Source organism: Mobula birostris, chromosome 13 (genome assembly GCF_030028105.1).
Source record: "Mobula birostris isolate sMobBir1 chromosome 13, sMobBir1.hap1, whole genome shotgun sequence".
Lineage (NCBI taxonomy): Eukaryota > Metazoa > Chordata > Chondrichthyes > Myliobatiformes > Myliobatidae > Mobula > Mobula birostris.
This window is the reverse complement of record NC_092382.1, coordinates 111,650,306-111,670,402: the sequence shown is the minus strand read 5'-3', so window position 1 is coordinate 111,670,402 and position 20,097 is coordinate 111,650,306. Positions and strand designations below refer to the sequence as shown.

The window sequence follows — 20,097 nt, the reverse complement described above, 5'->3', positions numbered from 1 at the left end:
GATCCCTCCATCTCCCTCTGAGCAACCTTCAACTCTCTTCGCGATGCACCGTGTTGGAATGTCTCTTGCGTTCTCTCCCGGTGTGTCCAGGTCAGACCCGGATTTTGTTAACAGCGTGTGTGCTCTCCTCTCCCCTTAGGCCATCTATCATCTCCAGCCCGAGGATAGCTACCACTCTCCCCGGCTCCCCGGTCACTCCCGCGCCCAGCATTCAGTCAAGCAATTCTACTCAAAGTCCAAAAGCTTCCTGTCCATCAGGAGTCGCCGGAGGGAGCTGCCGTGCACGTCCGATCTGGAGATCCCCATCAGTTACATCATCAAAGTGCTTCCGGACACGGGATCCCTCGACCTGGAGGTGTTCCAGTTGGTGAGGCTCGATCTGTTCTTCCCGCCTGCCCAGCGTCCCTCGAGGCCTCCCTCCCTTGGTGTGACGGGTCCGAGCACCGGGCACTTCCCTTGTCACAGCTCCCGCCTCCCGCACTCGATTTCCTTCAACTTCTGTGTACTTTCTCCCTCTTCTCTACACCAAAGGTTCACTCCTCCACCCATCCTCCGGAACAGCGGACAAGGCTTAGAGGACAAAGCAGCACAGCGCCCGCGATGGTGTACTGACCTTTTAACCAGCCGCAAGATCAATCTAACCCTTCCCTCCCACATAACCCCCATTTGTCAAACACTGAAGAGCCACCTTAATGTCCCTAACATATCTACCTCCACCACCACCCCTGACAGGGTGTTCCGCACACACCCACCACTCTCGGTGTAAAAAAAAACACCTCTGACGTTCCCCCTATACTTTCCTCCAATCACCGAGGAATCATGCCCCCTCATGTTGGCCATTTCCACCCTCCCTCGGGAAAAAGTCTCTGGCTGTCACCCCTTATCATCTTGTACACCTCTCTTCCTCCTTCGCTCCAAAGAGAAAAGGGCAAGCTCGCTCAACCTCTCCTCATAAAACACCCTCTCTAATCCAGGGAGCACCCTGGTGAATCTCCTCTGTGCCCTCTCTAATCCAGGCAGCATCCTAGTGAATCTCTTCTGCATCCTCTCTAATCCAGGCAGCATCCCGGTGAATCTCCTCTGCACCCTCTCTAATCCAGGCAGCATCCCGGTGAATCTCCTCTGCACCCTCTCTAATCCAGGGAGCACCCTGGTGAGTCTCCTCTGCACCCTCTCTAATCCAGACAGCATCCCGGTGAATCTCCTCTGCACCCTCTCTAATCCAGGCAGCATCCTAGTGAATCTCCTCTGCACCCTCTCTAATCCAGGCAGCATCCCGGTGAATCTCCCCTGCGCCCTCTCTAATCCAGGCAGCATCCTAGTGAATCTCCTCTGCACCCTCTCTAATCCAGGCAGCGTCCTGGTGAATCTCCTCTGCACCCTCTCTAATCCAGACAGCACCCTGGTCAATCTCCCCTGCACCCTCTCTAATCCAGGCAGCGTCCGGGTGAATCTCCTCTGCACCCTCTCTAATCCAGACAGCATCCTGCTGAATCTCCTCTGCACCCTCTCTAATCCAGGCAGCATCCTGGTGAATCTCCTCTGCACCCTCTCTAATCCAGGCAACGGGGCTTTGGTGATAAAGGGTCGAGGCGAAGTAGTTTATCTGTTTGAAATATAGACAAAGTATGTGTGTGAGGCTGGTTTTCTGTGCTCGGTGTCAGATTTGGGAGATCTTGGAGACCCCCAGCATCCCGGACGACCACATCTGCACCAGGTGCATTGAGCTGCAGCTCGTTAGAGACCGCGTTAGGGAACTGGAGCTGCAGCTCGATGGCCTTCGTCTGGTCAGGGAGAGTGAGGAGGTGATAAAGAGGAGCTATAGGCAGGTAGTGTCTCCGGACCCCAGGAGAAGTGGGTAACAGTCAGGAGAGGGAAGAGCAAGAGGCAGAAGCTAGGGAGAACCCCTGTGGCTGTACCCCTTGACAATAAGTACTCCTGTTTGAATACTGTTGGGGGGGGTAGCCTACCTGGGGGAAGCAACAGTGGCCACGCCTCTGGCACAGAGTCTGGCCCTGTGGCTCAGAAGGGTAGGGAAAGGAAGAGGATGGCAGCAGTGATAGGGGACTCTATAGTTAGGGGGTCAGACAGGCAATTCTGTGGGATGCAGGAAAGAAGCATGGATGGTAGTTTCCCTCCCAGGTGCCTGAGTCCGGGATGTTTCTGATTACATCCCCGATATCCTGAAGTGGGAAGGAGAACAGCCAGAGGACGTGGTACATATTAGTACCAACGACGTGGGTAGGAAAAGGGAGGAGGTCCTGAAAGTAGACAACAGGGAGTTAGGAAGGAAGTTGAGCACTCAAAGGTAGTAATCTCGGGATTACTGCCTGTGCCACATGACAGTGAGTATAGGAATAGAGTGAGGTGGTGGATAAATGTGTGGCTGAGGGATTGGAGCAGGGGGCAGGGATTCAGATTTCTGGATCACTGGGGCCTCTTCTGGGGCAGGTGTGACCTGTACAAAAAGGACGGGTTGCACTGGAATCCAAGGGGGACCAATAACCTGGCGGGAAGGTTTGCCAAGGCTATTGGGGAGACTTTAAACTAGAATTGTTGCGGGGGTGGGAACCGAACTGAGGTGACGGAGGAAAGGGAGATAAATTCTCATAAATAGAGAAAGCTTGGAGACTGTGCAAAAGGGAAGATAGGCTGGTGATAGAGAAGGGACGCACTCAGATCGATGGTTTGAGATGTGACTATATTAATGCGAGGAGTGTTATGAATAAAGCGGTTGAGGTTAGAACGTGGATCAGTACTTGGAGCTATGATGTTGTGGTCATTACAGAGACTTGGATGGCTCAGGGGCAGGAATAATTACGTCAAGTGCCAGGCTTTAGATGTTTCAGAAAGGACAGGGCGGGAGGCAACAGAGATGGGAACGTGGCACTGTTGATCAGAGATTGTGTCACGGCTGCAGAAAAGGAGGAAGTCATGGAGGGGTTGTCTACGAAGTCTCTGCGGGTAGAAGTTAGGAACAGGAAGGGGCAATAACTCTACTGGTTGCTTTTTATAGATCACCCAATAGTATCAGGGATGTCAAGGAGCAGATAGGGAGACATATTCTGGAAAGGAGTAATAATAGCAGGGTCGTTGTGGTGGGAGATTTTAATTTCCCAAATATTGATTGATATCTTCGTAGAGTGAGGGGTTTAGATTGGGTAGAGTTTGTTAGGTGTGTTCAGGAAGGTTTCTTGACACAATTTGTAGATAAGCCTACAAGAGGAGAGACTGTACTTGATATGGTATTGGGAAATGAACCTGGTCAGGTGTCAGGTCTCTCAGTGGGAGAGCATTTTGGAGATAGTGATCACAATTCTATCTCCTTTACCAAGGCGTTGGAGAGGGATAGGAACAGACAAGTTAGGGAAACGTTTAATTGGAGTAAGGGGAAATATGAGGCTATTAGGCAGGAACTTGGAAGCATAAATTGGAAACAGATGCTCTCAGGGAAACATACGGAAGAAATATGGCAAATGTTTAGGGGATATTTGCGTGGGGTTCTGAGTAGGTACTTTCCAATGAGACATGGAAAGGATGGTAGGGTACAGGAACCGTGGTGTACAAAGGCCGTTGTAAATCTAGTCAAACAGAAAAGAAGAGCTTCCGAAAGGTTCAAAAAACTAGTAATGATAGGAATCTAGAAGATTATAAGGCCAACAGGAAGGAGTTTAAGAATGAAATTAGGAGGGCCAGAAGGGGCCATGAGAAGGCCTTGACAGACAGGGTTAAAGAAAATCCCAAGGCATTCTACAAGTATGTGAAGAGCAAAAGGATAAGACCATAAGAGGCTAAGAGAATAGGACCAATCAAGTGTGACAGTGGAAAAGTGTGTATGGAAGCGGAGGAGATAGCAGAGGAAATTAATGAATACTTTGCTTCAGTATTCACTGTGGAAGAGGATCTTGGCGATTGTAAGGATGACTTGCAGCAGACTGAAAAGCTTGAGTATATAGATATTAAGAAAGAGGATGTGCTGGAGCTTTTGGAAAGCATCAAGTTGGATAAGTCACTGGGACTGGACGAGATGTACCTCAGGCTACTGTGGGAGGCGAGGGAGGAGATTGCTGAGCCTCTGGCGATGATCTTTGCATCATCAATGAGGACGGGAGAGGTTCCAGAGAATTGGAGGGTGGCGGATGTTGTTCCCTTATTCAAGAAAGGGAGTAGAGATAGCCCAGGAAATTATAGACCGGTGAGTCTTACTTCAGTGGTTGGTAAGTTGATGGAGAAGATCCTGAGAGGCAGGATTTATGAACATTGGAGGGGTATAATATGATTCGGAATAGACAGCATGACTTTGTCAAAGGCAGGTCATGTCTTACAAGCCTGATTGAATTTCTTGAGGATCTAACTAAACACATTGATGAAAGTAGAGCAGTAGATATAGTGTATGGATTTTAGCAAGGCATTTGATAAGGTGCCCCATGCAAGGCTTTTTGAGAAAGTAAGGAGGCATGGGATCCAAGGGGCCATTGCTTTGTGGATCCAGAACTGGCTTGCCCACAGAAGGCAAAGAGTGGTTGTAGACGGGTCATTTTCTGCATGGAGGCCGGTGACCAGTGGTGTGCCTCAGGGATCTGTTCTGGGACCCCTAATCTTTGTGATTTTTATAAATGACCTAGATGAGGAAGTGGAGGGGTGGGTTAGTAAATTTGCTGATGACGCAAAGATTGGGGGTGTTGTGGATAGTGTGGAGGGCTGTCAGAGATTACAACGGGACATTGATAGGATGCAAAACTGTGTTGAGAAGTGGCAGATGGAGTTTAACCCAGATAAATGTGAGGTGGTTCCTATTGGTAGGTCAAATATGATAGCAGAATATAGCATTAATGGTAAGACTCTTGGCAGTGTGGAGGATCAGAGGGATCTTGTGGTCCGAGTCCATAGGACACTCAAAGCTGCTACGCAGGTTGACTCTGTGGTTAAGAAGGCATATGGTGCATTGCCCTTCATCAATTGTAGGATTGAGTTTAAGAGCCGAGGGGTAATGTTGCAGTTATATAGGACCCTGATCAGACCCCACTTGGAGTACTGTCCTCAGTTCTGGTCCCCTCACTACAGGAAGGACATGGAAACCATAGAAAGAGTACGGAGGATTGGATGCGGATTCTGAAGCTGGTTAACTCTTCTTCGATCTGTGCTAGTTATTCATTGATTCAATTTAAAATTTTACATCGTTACCATTTGACGAAGGAGAGATTGTCTAAAATATTCCCTAATGTTGATAGTTATTGTGATAGATGTAAAACTGAGACAGCTATACTGACACACATGTTTCGATCTTGTTCTGTACTGGAACAGTTCTGGAAATCAGTTTTTTCGACAATTTCTAAAGCACTTAAAATTAATTTACAACCTAACAAATTATAACTGTGCCTTTTGGAGTAATTCCTCAAAATACCTGTGGTATCTCTTTGTCTGACCAACATGTTATTGCATTTGTTACATTGATAGCTAGGAGGGCCATTTTGTTGAAGTGGAAGGATACATGAGCTCCCACTTTGTCACGATGGTTCTCTCAAGTGATGCTATGTCTTAGTGTGGAGAAAATTAGAAGTCGAACCTTTGAACCTTTATTTGATTTTGAGAAAAGATGGGGTTCACTTGCTTGTTATTATCATTTGAGTTAATTGATAGATATCCTCCACGATCTAATTGTAAACTTTTGGTACTTTTTTTTCTTGCTGGCAGTTTGATTTTTATCTATAGAAGCTTTTTGTATGACGCATGGCTCCATGGTTGAACACCTAATGGTTTCTTTCCTCACTTTGTCTTGCTCAGAAGGGTTTTTTTTGCCTCCTTTTCTTAATCACCAAAATTTTTTCAATCTTTAAAATAATGTTTTTTTTTCTTGAGACATTGTAAGTGTAGCTTACTTCGATGTACTCTTGTTAATTTTGGATAATAATAATAATAATAAAAAGATTTGACAAGAAAAAAAAAGAAAGGGTGCGGAGAAGATTTACAAGGGTGTTGCCTGGATTGGGGAGGATGCCTATGAGAATAGGTTGAGTGAACTCGGCCTTTTCTCCTTGGAGCGACGGAGGATGAGAAGTGACCTGATAGAGGTGTATAAGATAATGAGAGGCATTGATCATGTGGATAGTCAGAGGCTTTTCCCCAGGTCTGAAATGGCTAGCATGAGAGGGCACAGTTTTAAGGTGCTTGGAAGTAGGTACAGAGCAGATGTCAGGGGTAAGTTTTTTTACGCAGAGAGTGGTGAGTGTGTGGAATGGGCTGCCGGCGACGGTGGTGAAGGTGGAAATGATAGAGTCTTTTAAGAGACTCCTGGATGGCTACATGGAGCTTAGAAAAATAAAGGCTATGGGTAAAGCCCAGGTAGTTCTAAGGTAAGGATATGTTTGACACAGCTTTGTGAGCCGAAGGGCTTGTATTTTGCTGTGGGTTTTCTATGTTTCTATGTTTCTATCCCGGTAAATCTCCTCTGCACCCTCTCTAATCCAGGCAGCATCCTGGTGAATCTCCTCTGCTTCCTCTGTAATCCAGGCAGCGTCCTGGTGAATCTCCTCTGCACCCTCTGTAATCCAGGCAGCGTCCTGGTGAATCTCCTCTGTAATCCAGACAGCGTCCTGGTGAATCTCCTCTGCACCCTCTCTAATCCAGGCAGCGTCCTGGTGAATCTCCTCTGCACCCTCTCTAATCCAGGCAGCGTCCTGGTGAATCTTCTCTGCACCCTCTCTAATCCAGACAGCATCCTGGTGAATCTCCTCTGCACCCTCTCTAATCCAGGCAGCGTCCTGGTGAATCTCCTCTGCACCCTCTCTAATCCAGGCAGCGTCCCGATGAATCTCCTCCACACCCTCTCTAATCCAGGCAGCATCCTGGTGAATCTCCTCTGCACCCTCTCTAATCCAGGCAGCATCCTGGTGAATCTCCTCTGCACCCTCTCTAATCCAGGCAGCGTCCCGATGAATCTCCTCCACACCCTCTCTAATCCAGGCAGCATCCCGGTGAATCTCTTCTGCACCCTCTCTAATCCAGGCAGCATCCTGGTGAATCTCTTCTGCACCCTCTCTAATCTAGGCAGCATCCTGGTGAATCTCCTCTGCACCTTCTCTAATCTAGGCAGCATCCTGGTGAATCTCCTCTGCATCCTCTCTAATCCAGGCAGCATCCTGGTGAATCTCCTCCTCACCCTCTCTAATCCAGGCAGCATCTTGGTGAATCTCCTCTGCCCCCTTTCTAATCCAGGCAACGTCCCGGTGAATCTCCTCCACACCCTCTCTAATCCAGGCAGCATCCTGGTGAATCTCCTCTGCACCCTCTCTAATCCAGACAGCGTCCCGGTCAACCTCCTCTGCACCCTCTCTAATCCAGACAGCGTCCCGGTCAACCTCCTCTGCACCCTCTCTAATCCAGGCAGCGTCCCGGTGAATCTCCTCTGCACCCTCTCTAATCCAGGCAGCATCCTGGTGAATCTCCTCTGCACCCTCTCTAATCCAGGCAGAGTCCTGGTGAATCTCCTCTGCACCCTCTCTAATCCAGGTAGCATCCTGGTGAATCTCCTCTGCACCCCCTCTAATCCATGCAGCATCCTGGTGAATCTCCTCTGCACCCTCTCTAATCCACGCAGCCTCCTGGTGAATCTCCTCTGCACCCTCTCTAATCCAGGCAGCATCCCGGTGAATCTCTTCTGCACCCTCTCTAATCCAGGCAGCGTCCCGATGAATCTCCTCCACACCCTCTCTAATCCAGGCAGCATCCTGGTGAATCTCCTCTGCACCCTCTCTAATCCAGGCAGCATCCCGGTGAATCTCTTCTGCACCCTCTCTTGTCACAAGGGGACGTTGGGAGCAGACGCAAATGAAAGACACAGACACTGAAATAATATGAACAGGACTATTTTTATTAAGAATACCAAGGAAGCCAAGGATCGAGGTCAAAATAATAACACGGATGTAGACGTAGAATAACAAATCGGAAAACCTGGACTCCTACTTGGAACTCGGGTCATGACTCGGATCTCGGACTTGGCAGGGACTCCGTCCCTGGGTCTTGTCCTGGCTTGACCAGGAACTCCGACTCAAGCTCAGACTCTGACTAGACTAGACTTGGACTCTTCTTGGACACAGAACTGAGACTCAACCTTGGACGCAGGATACAGAGACGGGACCCTTCTTGGACACAGGGCTCGGACCCTCCTTGGTATGAGTTGCTGATGCCGAACTTCTTGGTATGGATTCTGATGGAGGTTCTAACGGGAACGGTCCAGCAAAGGATTAGCTGAATCCTTGAGCTATTTTTGTTGCCGCCCGAAATGAGAATCAGCTGCATCAATCAAGACGCCCAATAGAACACGGGGAAAAAGGAATAACCGGAATACGGAATCCACGGACTGGACCATGAACCGGAATATGGACTTCATGGACCGGATGGTGACATCTGTAATCCAGGCAGCATCCTGGTGAATCTCCTCTGCACCTTCTCTAATCTAGGCAGCATCCTGGTGAATCTCCTCTGCATCCTCTCTAATCCAGGCAGCATCCTGGTGAATCTCCTCTGCACCCTCTCTAATCCAGGCAGCATCCTGGTGAATCTCCTCTGCACCTTCTCTAATCGAGGCAGCATCCTGGTGAATCTCCTCTGCATCCTCTCTAATCCAGGCAGCATCCTGGTGAATCTCCTCTGCACCCTCTCTAATCCAGGCAGCATCCTGGTGAATCTCCTCCTCACCCTCTCTAATCCAGGCAGCATCTTGGTGAATCTCCTCTGCACCCTCTCTAATCCAGGCAGCATCTTGGTGAATCTCCTCTGCACCCTCTCTAATCCAGGCAGCATCTTGGTGAATCTCCTCTGCACCCTCTCTAATCCAGGCAGCATCCTGGTGAATCTCCTCTGCGCCCTCTGTAATCCAGGCAGCACCCTGGTGAATCTCTTCTGCACCCTCTCTAATCCAGGCAGCACCCTGGTGAATCTCTTCTGCACCCTCTCTAATCCAGGCAGCATCCTGGTGAATCTGCTCTACACCCTCTCTAAAGCTTCCACATCCTTCCTATAATGTGTTGATCAGAACTGAACACAATACTCCAAGTGCGGTCTAACCAGGCTTTTACGAAGTTGCAATCTCTGCTCATAACTCACACCTTCCAGTCCAGACAGTAGACAGCAGAGGGAACATCCCCACAACACGTCCCCTCCCACCACTCAGAATTTCCTATTTCCTAATAATGGCCTCTCTCTCCTCAACACCGTGGAACACAGGTCCACTGTCTTCAGCTGCTGTTGGTGGCTTGCCTACATATCTCCGCTGTAAATGGTAGCCTTCTAGTCTTTGTATGTCCTCCCTTATTCAAAATATTCCAACTGATGTGAAAATTTCTAAATTTGTATTTTCATTCCCCCACACCTTCCTCCATTTCAGTCAAATCCTTCCCTCCCACAATGGAACAGATCCAGCCCGTTCAGTGGCTGGTGATGGGAAAACCCTCTCCTCCTTCTGTTCCTGAAAACTACTCTCTAGCAATGAAAGTCCTCCTCTCTGGGATCCTCCCTCCATCACTGCATGAGACTCACGAGGAAATTCCTCTGCGCCTCACCGTTTGTCCAAATTCGAAAGTCAACTCAATACTCTTTCTCTCTCTCTCTCTCTCTCTCTCTCTCTCTCTCTCTCTCTCTCTCTCTCTCTCTCTCTCTCTCTCTCTCTCTCTCTCTTTATCACTATCTCCCTCCCTCCCTCTTTCCCTCCTCCCCTCCTCCCCTCCTGTACCAGACCGCTTGTCGAATCTTGAGGGTCAACACTACCTCCCGATCTCTCTCTCGCTCTCTTTCACTATCTCCCTCCCTCCCTCCCTCCCTCTTTCCCTCCTCCCTCTCTCTCATCCCTTCTTGTACCAGACCACTTGTCCAACCTCGAGAGTCAACAGCTCACCCCTCTCCCTATTCTCCCCGCTGTACCCGGCCAATTGTCCAACCTCGAGGGTAATTATTTGTCCTCTGTTCCTCAGGTGATGGCCAGAGGGAGGATTGTCAGCTTTGAGAAGAGCTCTCACTCCGTTGAAGGCACAGAGGGTAGGAACGTTGATCGTCACCGATGAACATGAGGAAACCCCATATCCCCAGAGTCCCATCGAGACGGTCCACAGAGCTGGGAGGGAAGGTTCCAGAACAGGGATGGAAAAATGGGTGGCTGGAGTCCGAGGGAAGGCGTGGAGACCGCAGGGGTCCAAGGAAGTCTGTGACTCTTTCCGGTGTCTGTGACTGTGATCAGTGTCTGAGTCTGTGATCGGACTCTGTGTTTGTGATCGGAGTCTGTCTCTGTGACCTGTGTCTGTGTCTGTAACTGGGATCTTTGTCTGTGACTGGTGACTGTGTCTGCGACCGGTGTCTGTGCCTGTGATCGGTGTCTGTGTCAGTGTCTTTGTCTGTACTGGCATCTGTGTCTATGACTGCTGACTCTGTCTGTGACTGGTGTCTGTGATGGTGACCAGTACCTGTGTCTGTTACAGGTGTCAGTGTCTTTATCTGTGACCAGTAGCTGTGCCTGTGACCAGTATCTGTGTCTGTTACCGATGTCTGTGACTCTGACCAGTGACTATGTCTGTGACCCTGTGTTTGTGTCTGTGACTATGACTAGTGTCTATGTCTGTGACTGTGACCGATGTCTGTGTGTGTGTGACCGGAATCTGTAACTGGTGTCTGTGACAACTGTCTGTAATTGGTGTCTGTGTCTGTGACAACTGTCTGTAACTGGTGTCTGTGTCTGTGACAACTATCTTTGTCTGTAACTGTGACCTGTGTCTGTGTCCTTGTCTGTAACTGAGGTCTGCGACTATGACTGGTGACTGTGTCTGTGATGGTGACCAGTGCCTATGTCTGTGACAGGTGTCGGTGACTGGTATCCGTGCCTGTGACCAGTGTCTGTGACTGTGATTGGTGGCTTGTGACTGTGACCGGTGTCTGTGTCTGTGACTGGTGACTGGTGTCTTTATCTGTGACCAGTATCTGTGTCTGTGACTGGTGCCTGTGACTGTGACCAGTGTCTTTGTCTGTGACTGATTTCTGTGACCAGTGACTGTGTCTCTGACTGTGATGGGTGTCTGTGTCTGTGACAGTGACTGGTGTGTGTGTCTCAGACTGGTGCTTGTATCTCTGAATGTTACTGGTGTCTGTGTCTGTGTCTGTGACCTGTGTCTGTGTCTGTGACTGTTGTTTGTGACTGTGATCGATGTCTGTGACCGGTGTCTGTGTCTGTGACCAGTGACTATGACTGGTGTCTGTTTCTCAGATTGGTGCTTGTATCTCTGAATGTGACTGGTGTCTGTGACCGGTGTCTGTGACCAGTGACTATGACTGGTGTCTGTGACTGTGGCCGGTGTCTGTGTCTCAGATTGGTGCTTGTATCTCTGAATGTGACTGGTGTCGGTGTCTGTGTCTGTGGTCTGTGACCAGTGACTATGACTGGTGTCTGTGACTGTGGCCGGTGTCTGTGTCTCAGATTGGTGCTTGTATCTCTGAATGTGACTGGTGTCTGTGTCTGTGACAGTTGGCTGTGACTGTGATCTGTGTCTGTGACTGTGACCATTGTCGGTGTCTGTGTCTGTGAGCATTGTCGGTGTCTGTGTCTGTGACTGTGACTGGTGTCTGTGTCAGTGTCTGGTGTCTGTGTCTGTGAGCGATAGCTATGACTGTGACCGGTGTCGGTGTATGTGTCTGTGTCTGTGACTGTGACCAGTGTCTATAACTGTGACTCTGCCCAGAGTCTATGTTTGTGACCAGTGTCCGGTGTCTGTGACTGTGACCGGCGTCTATAACTGTGACTGTGACTGGTGTCTGGTACGGACACAGTGTCTGATTTGCTGTTTGGTGTTGTTGCTGGGGTGGTTTCTTTGCTTCAGTGTGATCCACGGTCGATCTCTGTGATCTGATTCCGTCTCTCTCTCTGTCCTCGCAGAGGGATCCTTCACACTCCATCAGCAGATCATGCCGGATCTGTCTCCCATTGCCCGGATCCTGGTCTTTACCGTGCTTCCGAATGGAGAAGTAATCGCTGACGCCGCGAAGTTCAATGTCGCCAAATGCTTCCACAATCAGGTGATGATCTAGCTTCCCTCACTCCCTCCCACTCACACTCACACTCACACATTCTTCCATCCCTCATACCTCCTCATGCATTAATCCCTCATAACTCCGTGATCCCTCTCTCCCCTATCACCCCCTCCTCCATCCATCCCTCCCTCATCACCTCCCCCTCCATCGCTCCCTCCCCGACCCCCTCCCCCTCCATCGCTCCCTCCCCGACCGCTCCCTCCTCCATTCCCCCTCCCCGATCCCCTCCATCGCACCCTCCCCGACCCCCTCCCCCTCCATCGCTCCCTCCCCGACCGCCCCCTCCTCCATCCCTCCCTCCCTGCCATCGCTCCCTCCCTCAACACCTCCCCCTCCATTACACCCTCCCTGATCCCCTCCCCCTCCATCGCTCCCTCCCCGATCGCATCCCCTTGATCGCTCCCTCCCAGATCACCTCCCCCCTCCATCGCTCCCTCCCCGATCACTCCCTCTCCAATCGCTCCCTTATCTGTCATACCCCGAGTACTTTCTCTCCCTGCTTATCTCCCTCTCCTCTCTCTTCTCTCTCTGCCATTCTCTCACTCTCTGTCTGGCTCCTCTCTCTATCTCTATATCTATCTTCCTCCCTCTTTCTCTGTCCCTCTGTCCTCTCTCTCCCCTCTCTCCCCTCTCTCTCTCTCGTCTCTGTCTCTCTCCTCTCTTTCCCTTTCTCAATCTCTCTCTCTCTCTCTCTCTCTCTCTCTCTCTCTTCCCCCCCCCCCCCCCCACACACACACCCTTCACCCTAACATCTTCCCCTCCGATTACCTCCTCCCTTACCGCTCCCTGGTGTCCCAACCCTCGGACACAAGCAGGTGTCAGGTTTAACAAAACGAAAAATGATTTATTTTTCAGTTCGTACGTGGATTGTTTTTCTCTCTGTTTCTCTTTGTGGGTATCCAGTGCCACAAACTGTCCACCTTTCACATCTGATCATTTGTCTTTGGTCTAGCTCTGGTTTTAAGTGTTTGGGGGTCATGGGGATTGTTGAGCTCGCTCTGTGGTTATCACTTTTATTCAATGTGGGGAAATTGAATTAGATGGAGATTTTCAAAGTATTACAGTAGTTTGGTTGTTATTGTTTCGTCTGGACACTGGACCTGTCTGATTAGTCCTGAATTCCCAGATGCTCTGGGGTGTATTTCGTGAGTGGCTTGGGGGTAGCCTGCCAATCTCTCTTTGCCCGGACATTTTGGTTCCTTGCCTGGTGAGACCCAGACTGAGTTCGAACACAGAACATACAATAGTACATCACTGTACAGGCCCTTCAGCCCACAATGTTGTGCCGACCCTCAAACCCTGCCTCCCATGTAACCCCCCACCTTAAATTCCTCCATATACCTGTCTAGTAGTCTCTTAAACTTCACTAGTGTATCTGCCTCCACCACTGACTCAGGCAGTGCATTCCACGCACCAACCACTCTCTGAGTAAAAAACCTTCCTCTAATATCCCCCTTCAACTTCCCACCCCTTACCTTAAAGCCATGTCCTCTTGTATTGAGCAGTGGCGCCCTGGGGAAGAGGCACTGGCTATCCACTCTATCTATTCCTCTTAATATCTTGTATACCTCTATCATGTCTCCTCTCATCCTCCTTCTCTCCAAAGAGTAAAGCCCTAGCTCCCTTAATCTCTGATCACAATGCATACTCTCTAAACCAGGCAGCATCCTGGTAAATCTCCTCTGTACCCTTTCCAATGCTTCCACATCCTTCCTATAGTGAGGTGACCAGAACTGGACACAGTACTCCAAGTGTGGCCTAACCAGAATTTTATAGAGCTGCATCGCAACTCTTAAACTCTATCCCTCAACTTATGAAAGCTAACACCCCATAAGCTTTCTTAACTACCCTATCTACCTGTAAGGCAACTTTCAGGGATCTGTGGACATGTACCCCCAGATCCCTCTACTCCTCCACACTACCAAGTATCCTGCCATTTACTTTGTACTCTGCCTTGGAGTTTGTCCTTCCAAAGTGTACCACCTCACACTTCTCTGGGTTGAACTCCATCTGCCACTTCTCAGACCACTTCTGCATCCTATCAATGTCTCTCTGCAATCTTCGACAATCCGCTACACTATCTACAGCACCACCACCAAGGTCCCAGAACCGATCCTTGTGGGACACCACTAGTCACAATCCTCCAATCTGAATGTACTCCCTCCACCACGACCCTCTGGCTTCTGCAGGCAAGCCAATTCTGAATCCACCTGGCCAAACTTCCCTGGATTCCATGCCTTCTAACTTTCTGAATAAGCCTACTGTGTGGAACCTTGTCAAATGCCTTACTAAAATCCATATAGATCACATCCACTGCACTACCCTCATCTATATGCCTGGTCACCTCCTCAAAGAACTCTATCAGGCTTGTTGGACACGATCTGCCCTTCACAAAGCCATGCTGACTGTCCCTGATCAGACCATGATTCTCTAAATGCCCATAGATCCTCTAAGAATCTTTTCCAACAGCTTTCCCACCACAGACATAAGGTTCACTGGTCTATAATTACCTGGACTATCCCTACTACCTTTTTTGAACAAGGGGACAACATTCGCCTCCCTGCAATCCTCCGGTACCATTCCCATGGACAACGAGGACATAAAGATCCTACCTTGAGGCTGAACAATCTCTTCCCTCACCTCGTGGAGCAGCCTGGGGAATATTCCGTCAGGTCCCGGGGACTTATCCGTCCGAATATATTTTAACAACTCCAACACCTCCTCTCCCTTAATATCAACATGCTCCAGAACATCAACCTCACTCATATTGTCCTCACCATCATCAAGTTCCCTCTCATTGGTGAGTACCAAAGAGAAGTATTCACTGAGGACCACGCTCACTTCCACAGCCTCCAGGCACGTCTTCCCACCTTTATCTCTAATTAGTCCTAACTTCACTTCTGTTATCCTTTTGTTCTTCACATACTTGAAGAATGCCTTGGGGTTTTCCTTTACCCTACTCACCAAGGCCTTCTCATGCCCCCTTCTTGCTCTCCTCAGCCCCTTCTTAAGCTCCTTTCTTGCTTCCCTATATTCCTCAATAGACCCATCTGATCCTTGCTTCCTAAGCCTCATGTATGCTGCCTTCTTCCACCTGACTAGATTTTCCACCTCACTTGTCACCCATGGTTCCTTCACCCTACCACTCTTTATCTTCCTCACCGGGACAAATTTATCCCTAACATCCTGCAAGAGATCTCCGAACATCGACCAGATGTCCATAGTACATTTCCCTGCAAATACATCATCCCACTTCACACCCGCAATTTCTAGCCTTAGAGCTTCATAATTTGCCCTTCCTGAATTAAAAATTTTCCTGTCCTGAGTCCTTCTGTGTATCATGAATTTAGAAGTTCTGATCTTCACTATAACATCAGAATGTATGCAGCATACGCCCTGAAATTCTTACTCTTCACAGCCATCCACAGAACAACGCGCCCTGAAATTCGTATTCTTCACAGATACCCACAGAACAATAGAAACTGAAGTTCGTACTCTTCACAAACACCCACAGAACAATACGCCCTGAAATTTGCACTCTTCACAGACATCCACGAAACAAGGAAGGCCCTGGGATGTATGGTAAAAACACCAAGGCCCCCGAAGCCGCCTCCCCCCTCCCTTTTCGCAAGCGGCAGCAAAAGCACTGTCCCACCCTGTGCCATCCACGCAACAGCAGAAGGCCCCCGCCCACCCCAAAGAGACCTTGATTCAGAGCTCCCGTTTTTGTTTTTGCCCCTGTTCGATTTGCCGAAGCCTCGGTGGATTCCTGCACCCGAGCTCGCTGGGGGATGCTGACCCTTGCTCTCTCATTTGCCGGGTCACTCCCTCTTCCCGATCACCCCTTTCCCTCATACCTGACCTGACCTTTCCGTGTCTGCTTCAGAGTGAGAATCAAACTCGATATCCCTGGCGTTCAGGTATGCTGTGAGATCTGTTGTTTCCTCCTACGTAAACATATGAAGATTGTGTGTGCAGGACGTGAAGATTATTGTTGTGCACCAAGGGAGAAGTAGTGAGGTAGTGTTCATGGGTTTGACGTCCATTCAGAAATCTGATGGTGGAGAGGAAGAAGCCGTTCCTGAATCAATGAGTGAGTGCCTTCAGGCTCCTGTACCTCCTCCCTGATGGTAGAAGGAAGAAGAGGACACGAGCCGGGATATTGAGTGATGAATGCCCCCTTCTTGCAGTACCGTCTCTTGGAGATATCCTTGATGGTGGGGAGCCTCATGCCCGTGACGGAGCTGGCTAAGTTTACAACCCTCTGTCGTCCTGTGCGTTGGAGCCTACGCCCCAGACCGTGACCCCGGCCTCCCTCACTCCCTCTTTTATCTGTCTCAGGTGCAGCTCCAGTTCTCCGGCTCGGAGGAGCTCCCGGGCACCTCGATCAAGGTCAACCTTCAGGCACAGCCGGGCTCCCTGTGCGGTCTCCGTGTCGTGGATCAGAGTGTTCTGCTCTTGAAACCGGAGAAGGAGCTAACAATCGACAGTGTAAGTTCCCCCTGCATCCACTGTCCCAGTCCCACCGACCCCTGGGTCAGGGAGGGAGGGAGAGGGTGAATCGGCCCCGGGTTCCCCCTCCCCATCCCTGTCCGAATGACCCCTGGGTCAGGGAGGGAGGGAGAGAATCGGCTCCGAGTTCCCCCTCACCATCCCTGTCCCACCGACCCCTGGCTCAGGGAGGGAGGGAGAGAATCGGGCCCGGGTTCCCCCTCCGCATCCCTGTCCCACCAACCCCTGGGTCAGGGAGGGAGGGAGAGGGTGAATCGGCCCCGGGTTCACCCTCCCCATCCCTGTCCCACCGACCCCAGGGTCAGGGAGTGGCTGTGTTCACATCTGTCCCTCTCTCACTGAAGTATTCCCTCACTCTCTCCCTCCCTTGTGTCCCCAACCTTACATTTTCCTAACCTTTGTTCCTCTACTGACTCCCCCACTCTCTCCTTTCCAACCATTTCTGTCTCTGGCCTCTTCCTTTCCCACCACCATCTCTCTTCCACTCATCCTCCCTCCCATTTCCTCACAATCTGTATTCCTCTCCCTCCTTTATGCCTCTCCTCCTCCCCTCTCTCTCCCACCTCTATCTCTCCCCCCACCCCTCTCCCCTGTCACAACCCCCTCTCTCCCCCTCCCCTCCACCTCTCTCCCCTCTTTCTTCCCCTGCTCTCCCCTTTCTTCCCCTCTCTCCCCCTTCCACCTCTCTCCTCCCTCCCTCTCTCCCCTCCCCTTTCTCTCCCCTCCCCTCCACCTCTCTCTCCCCCTCTTTCTTCCCCTCCTCTCCCTTCCACCTCTCTCTTCCCCCTCCCCCTCTCCTCTCTTCTCCCTCCCTCTCCCCTCTCCCCCTCTTCCCCTCTCTCTGTCCCCCTATCTCCCCCTCACCCACTCTCCCACCTCTCTCTCTCCCACCTGTCTCTGTCTCACTCTCTCACTATCTCTCTCTCCCTATCTCTCTCTCCCTTTCTTTCTCTCTCCCCCGTCCTCTCTCACCGTCTCTCTTTCCCTGTGCCTCTCTCTCTCTGCAGATCTACTCCAGCCTGCCGACGGCCGACCTGCATCATTACCATTATCTGGTCATGGAGAGCGATGCCGACTTCTGTGAAAAAGCTGACAGGAACATATGGGTCCCCCAGTCCAACCAGAAGTCGGTCTTCGACGTCAGTCAGCTGCTCGAGGTGCCCCCTATTTCACAGATAATGAGTTGTGAGGGAGCGGGTGGGACCAAGGAAGGCTGAGGTTTAGAGGGAGATGAAAAATTTCAAGGAAGGACGGTGGGTGGGGGATTGGGAAAAACGGAAGGAGGAGGGGGAGATAAGAGGCAGGGAAAGAAAGGGAAGGGAGGTCTTTTGTACAGAAACCATGGGGGGGGGAGAGAGAGAGAGAGAGAAAGAAAGGAAATAGAGAGAGGAAGAGATCTTTGGGAAAAAGTGAATGAGAGAGAGGAGGAGAGAGTGTGAGAGAGAGAGCAGAAGAGAGAGAGATATAGAAGATAGAATGAGACAGGCTGTGAGGTAAGGAAGCACAGATGAGGGATATATTTGGGAGGGTGTGGGATTGGGAGAGAGAGTGGCAGGGAAGGAAAGAGGAAGAGATCTTCAGGAGAGACAGAGGGAGGAAATGAAGATAGTAAGGTCGAGAGAGGAGAGGTGAGGAAGCAAGGATGGGGGGGATCTGGAAAGGTGAGGGATTGGGTGAGAGACAGAGTGAGGCAGGGAATGGACATTGAGGGATAGATCTTTGGGAAGCAGGGTAAGAGAGGGAGGGAGAGGAGGGAAGGAAAAGGGGGAGGGTGGAGCTCTTTGGGAGGGTATCAGAGAGAGACACACACACTTCCCTTTCTCTCACTCACACAGCAAGGTGTGGATGATGCGAGTGCAGAAAAGTGTGGTAAGATGCATGACCTCCGACCTCCCACTGACTCTCTCTTGACCTTCACAGGGAATGGGTCTGAAGATCTTCACTGACCTTGATTATCACGCCCCTGTGGACTGCGAAGCGTACGACGAATGGCCCTATCTCCGCAGAACTTCCGTGGGTAAGTATGCGGGTTGCACGGACCCACCCTGTCTCCTACCCGAGGGGCATCGCCTGACTATGTGGTGTCACTCGACAAAGGACCCTCACCCCTCCAAATGTGATTCTCTCTCACTCCCCAACCATTCGGGATCTCTCGGTCCCGATAGGGAGCGAGGCGAGATCATGACGCAGACGTGGACAGGGGAACAGCCAATGCAGTTTAGCCCGGGCAAGTGTGTGACGTAATGGGCAGTCAATTGTAAAGCGACTGGACACAGGAGCATGAATTAGTGCTGGCGTGTAGGGTGATCTTGAAGTGCCAGTCCACAGCTCTCTAATTACCCTTTGTCCATCTCTCCCTACATTCACTCTCTCCTTCCCCACTCTCCCATTTCTCTCTGTCCATCTCTCCCTACATCCACTCTCCCATCTTCCCCACTCTCCCCTTTCCCTCTGTCCATCTCTCCCTACATTCACTCTTTCTCCCTTCTCTCTGTCCATCTCTCCTTCCCCACTCTCCCCTTTCCCTCTCTCCATCTCTCCTTACATTAACTCTCTCTTCCTTCCCTCTGTCCATCTCTCCCTTCCCCACTCTCCCCTTTCCCTCTGTCCATCTCTCCCTACATTCACGCTCTCTCCCATCTTCCCCACTCTCCCCTTTCCCTCTGTCCATCTCTCCCTACATCCACTCTCTCTCCCTTCCCCACTCTCCCCTTTCCCTCTGCTCATCTCTCCCTACATTCACTCTCTCTCCCTTCCCCACTCTTCCCTTTCTTTTTATCCCTCTGTCCCTACATCCACACTCCTTTCTTCCGTACATTCTCCCTTTTCTCCCTATCCATTCTGCCCTCTATTCTCCTTCCCTGTATCACTGCTCTCTACCCTTCAAAACCCTCCGCTTCTTCCCTCCTGCACCTCGCCTGATCTACACACCCTCCCAATGCCCCCTCCCCTTCAAGACACTTTCTATCACTGAGCCGCAGGGGTCTGACGGGTGAGATTTTCACACCCCTGTGGAGCGCTACATCACCCCCAACATCTCCGGGTGGGTGTACACCTGGCATGCTACCCTGAGGACTGGGACAGCGTTACTCAGGGTGCCTAGCGACCTTCCTGATTCCACCACCCCCCACCCCGCCACCACCTCCGTCTCCCCGAAGGGAAGAAATATTTCCCCGAGACCTGCATCTGGGACCTTGTGACCATCAGGTGCAAACTCTAGGTCTCGGAATGGTGCGCAGGATCTGAAAGCCTCCTGGCTGGGAGTCCAAGGAATTATCTCCCCACGGAGCAAGGTCTCCAGACCATCGAACGTCCTCCCCTAACATTGGCCGGGGGTCGGGGGGGGGGGGGGAGACTTTTCTTTTTAGGCATCTGTTAGTCTCATGAGACCGTGGATCTGTGCCTTGGAAGGTTTCCAGGGCGCAGGCCTGGGCAAGGTTGTATGGAAGACGGGCAGTTGCCCATGCTGAAAGTCTCCCCTCTCCACGTCACCGATGTTGTCCAAGGGAAGGGCAC

General features: G+C 50.7%; 1 protein-coding gene across 3 annotated transcripts in view; it reads left to right on the top strand.

Annotated features, from left to right (window-relative positions):
- LOC140207356 (alpha-2-macroglobulin-like) overlaps window positions 1–20,097 on the top strand; it is a 127,795-nt gene that overhangs the window by 18,269 nt on the left and 89,429 nt on the right. For all 3 annotated transcript variants that reach the window (XM_072275908.1, XM_072275906.1, XM_072275907.1), the window contains exons 7-12: window positions 140–367; window positions 9,969–10,032; window positions 11,915–12,054; window positions 16,411–16,560; window positions 17,589–17,738; window positions 18,502–18,598. In XM_072275908.1, the coding sequence (XP_072132009.1) occupies window positions 140–367; window positions 9,969–10,032; window positions 11,915–12,054; window positions 16,411–16,560; window positions 17,589–17,738; window positions 18,502–18,598 (829 nt within the window). The remainder of the gene's footprint in view (window positions 1–139; window positions 368–9,968; window positions 10,033–11,914; window positions 12,055–16,410; window positions 16,561–17,588; window positions 17,739–18,501; window positions 18,599–20,097) is intronic.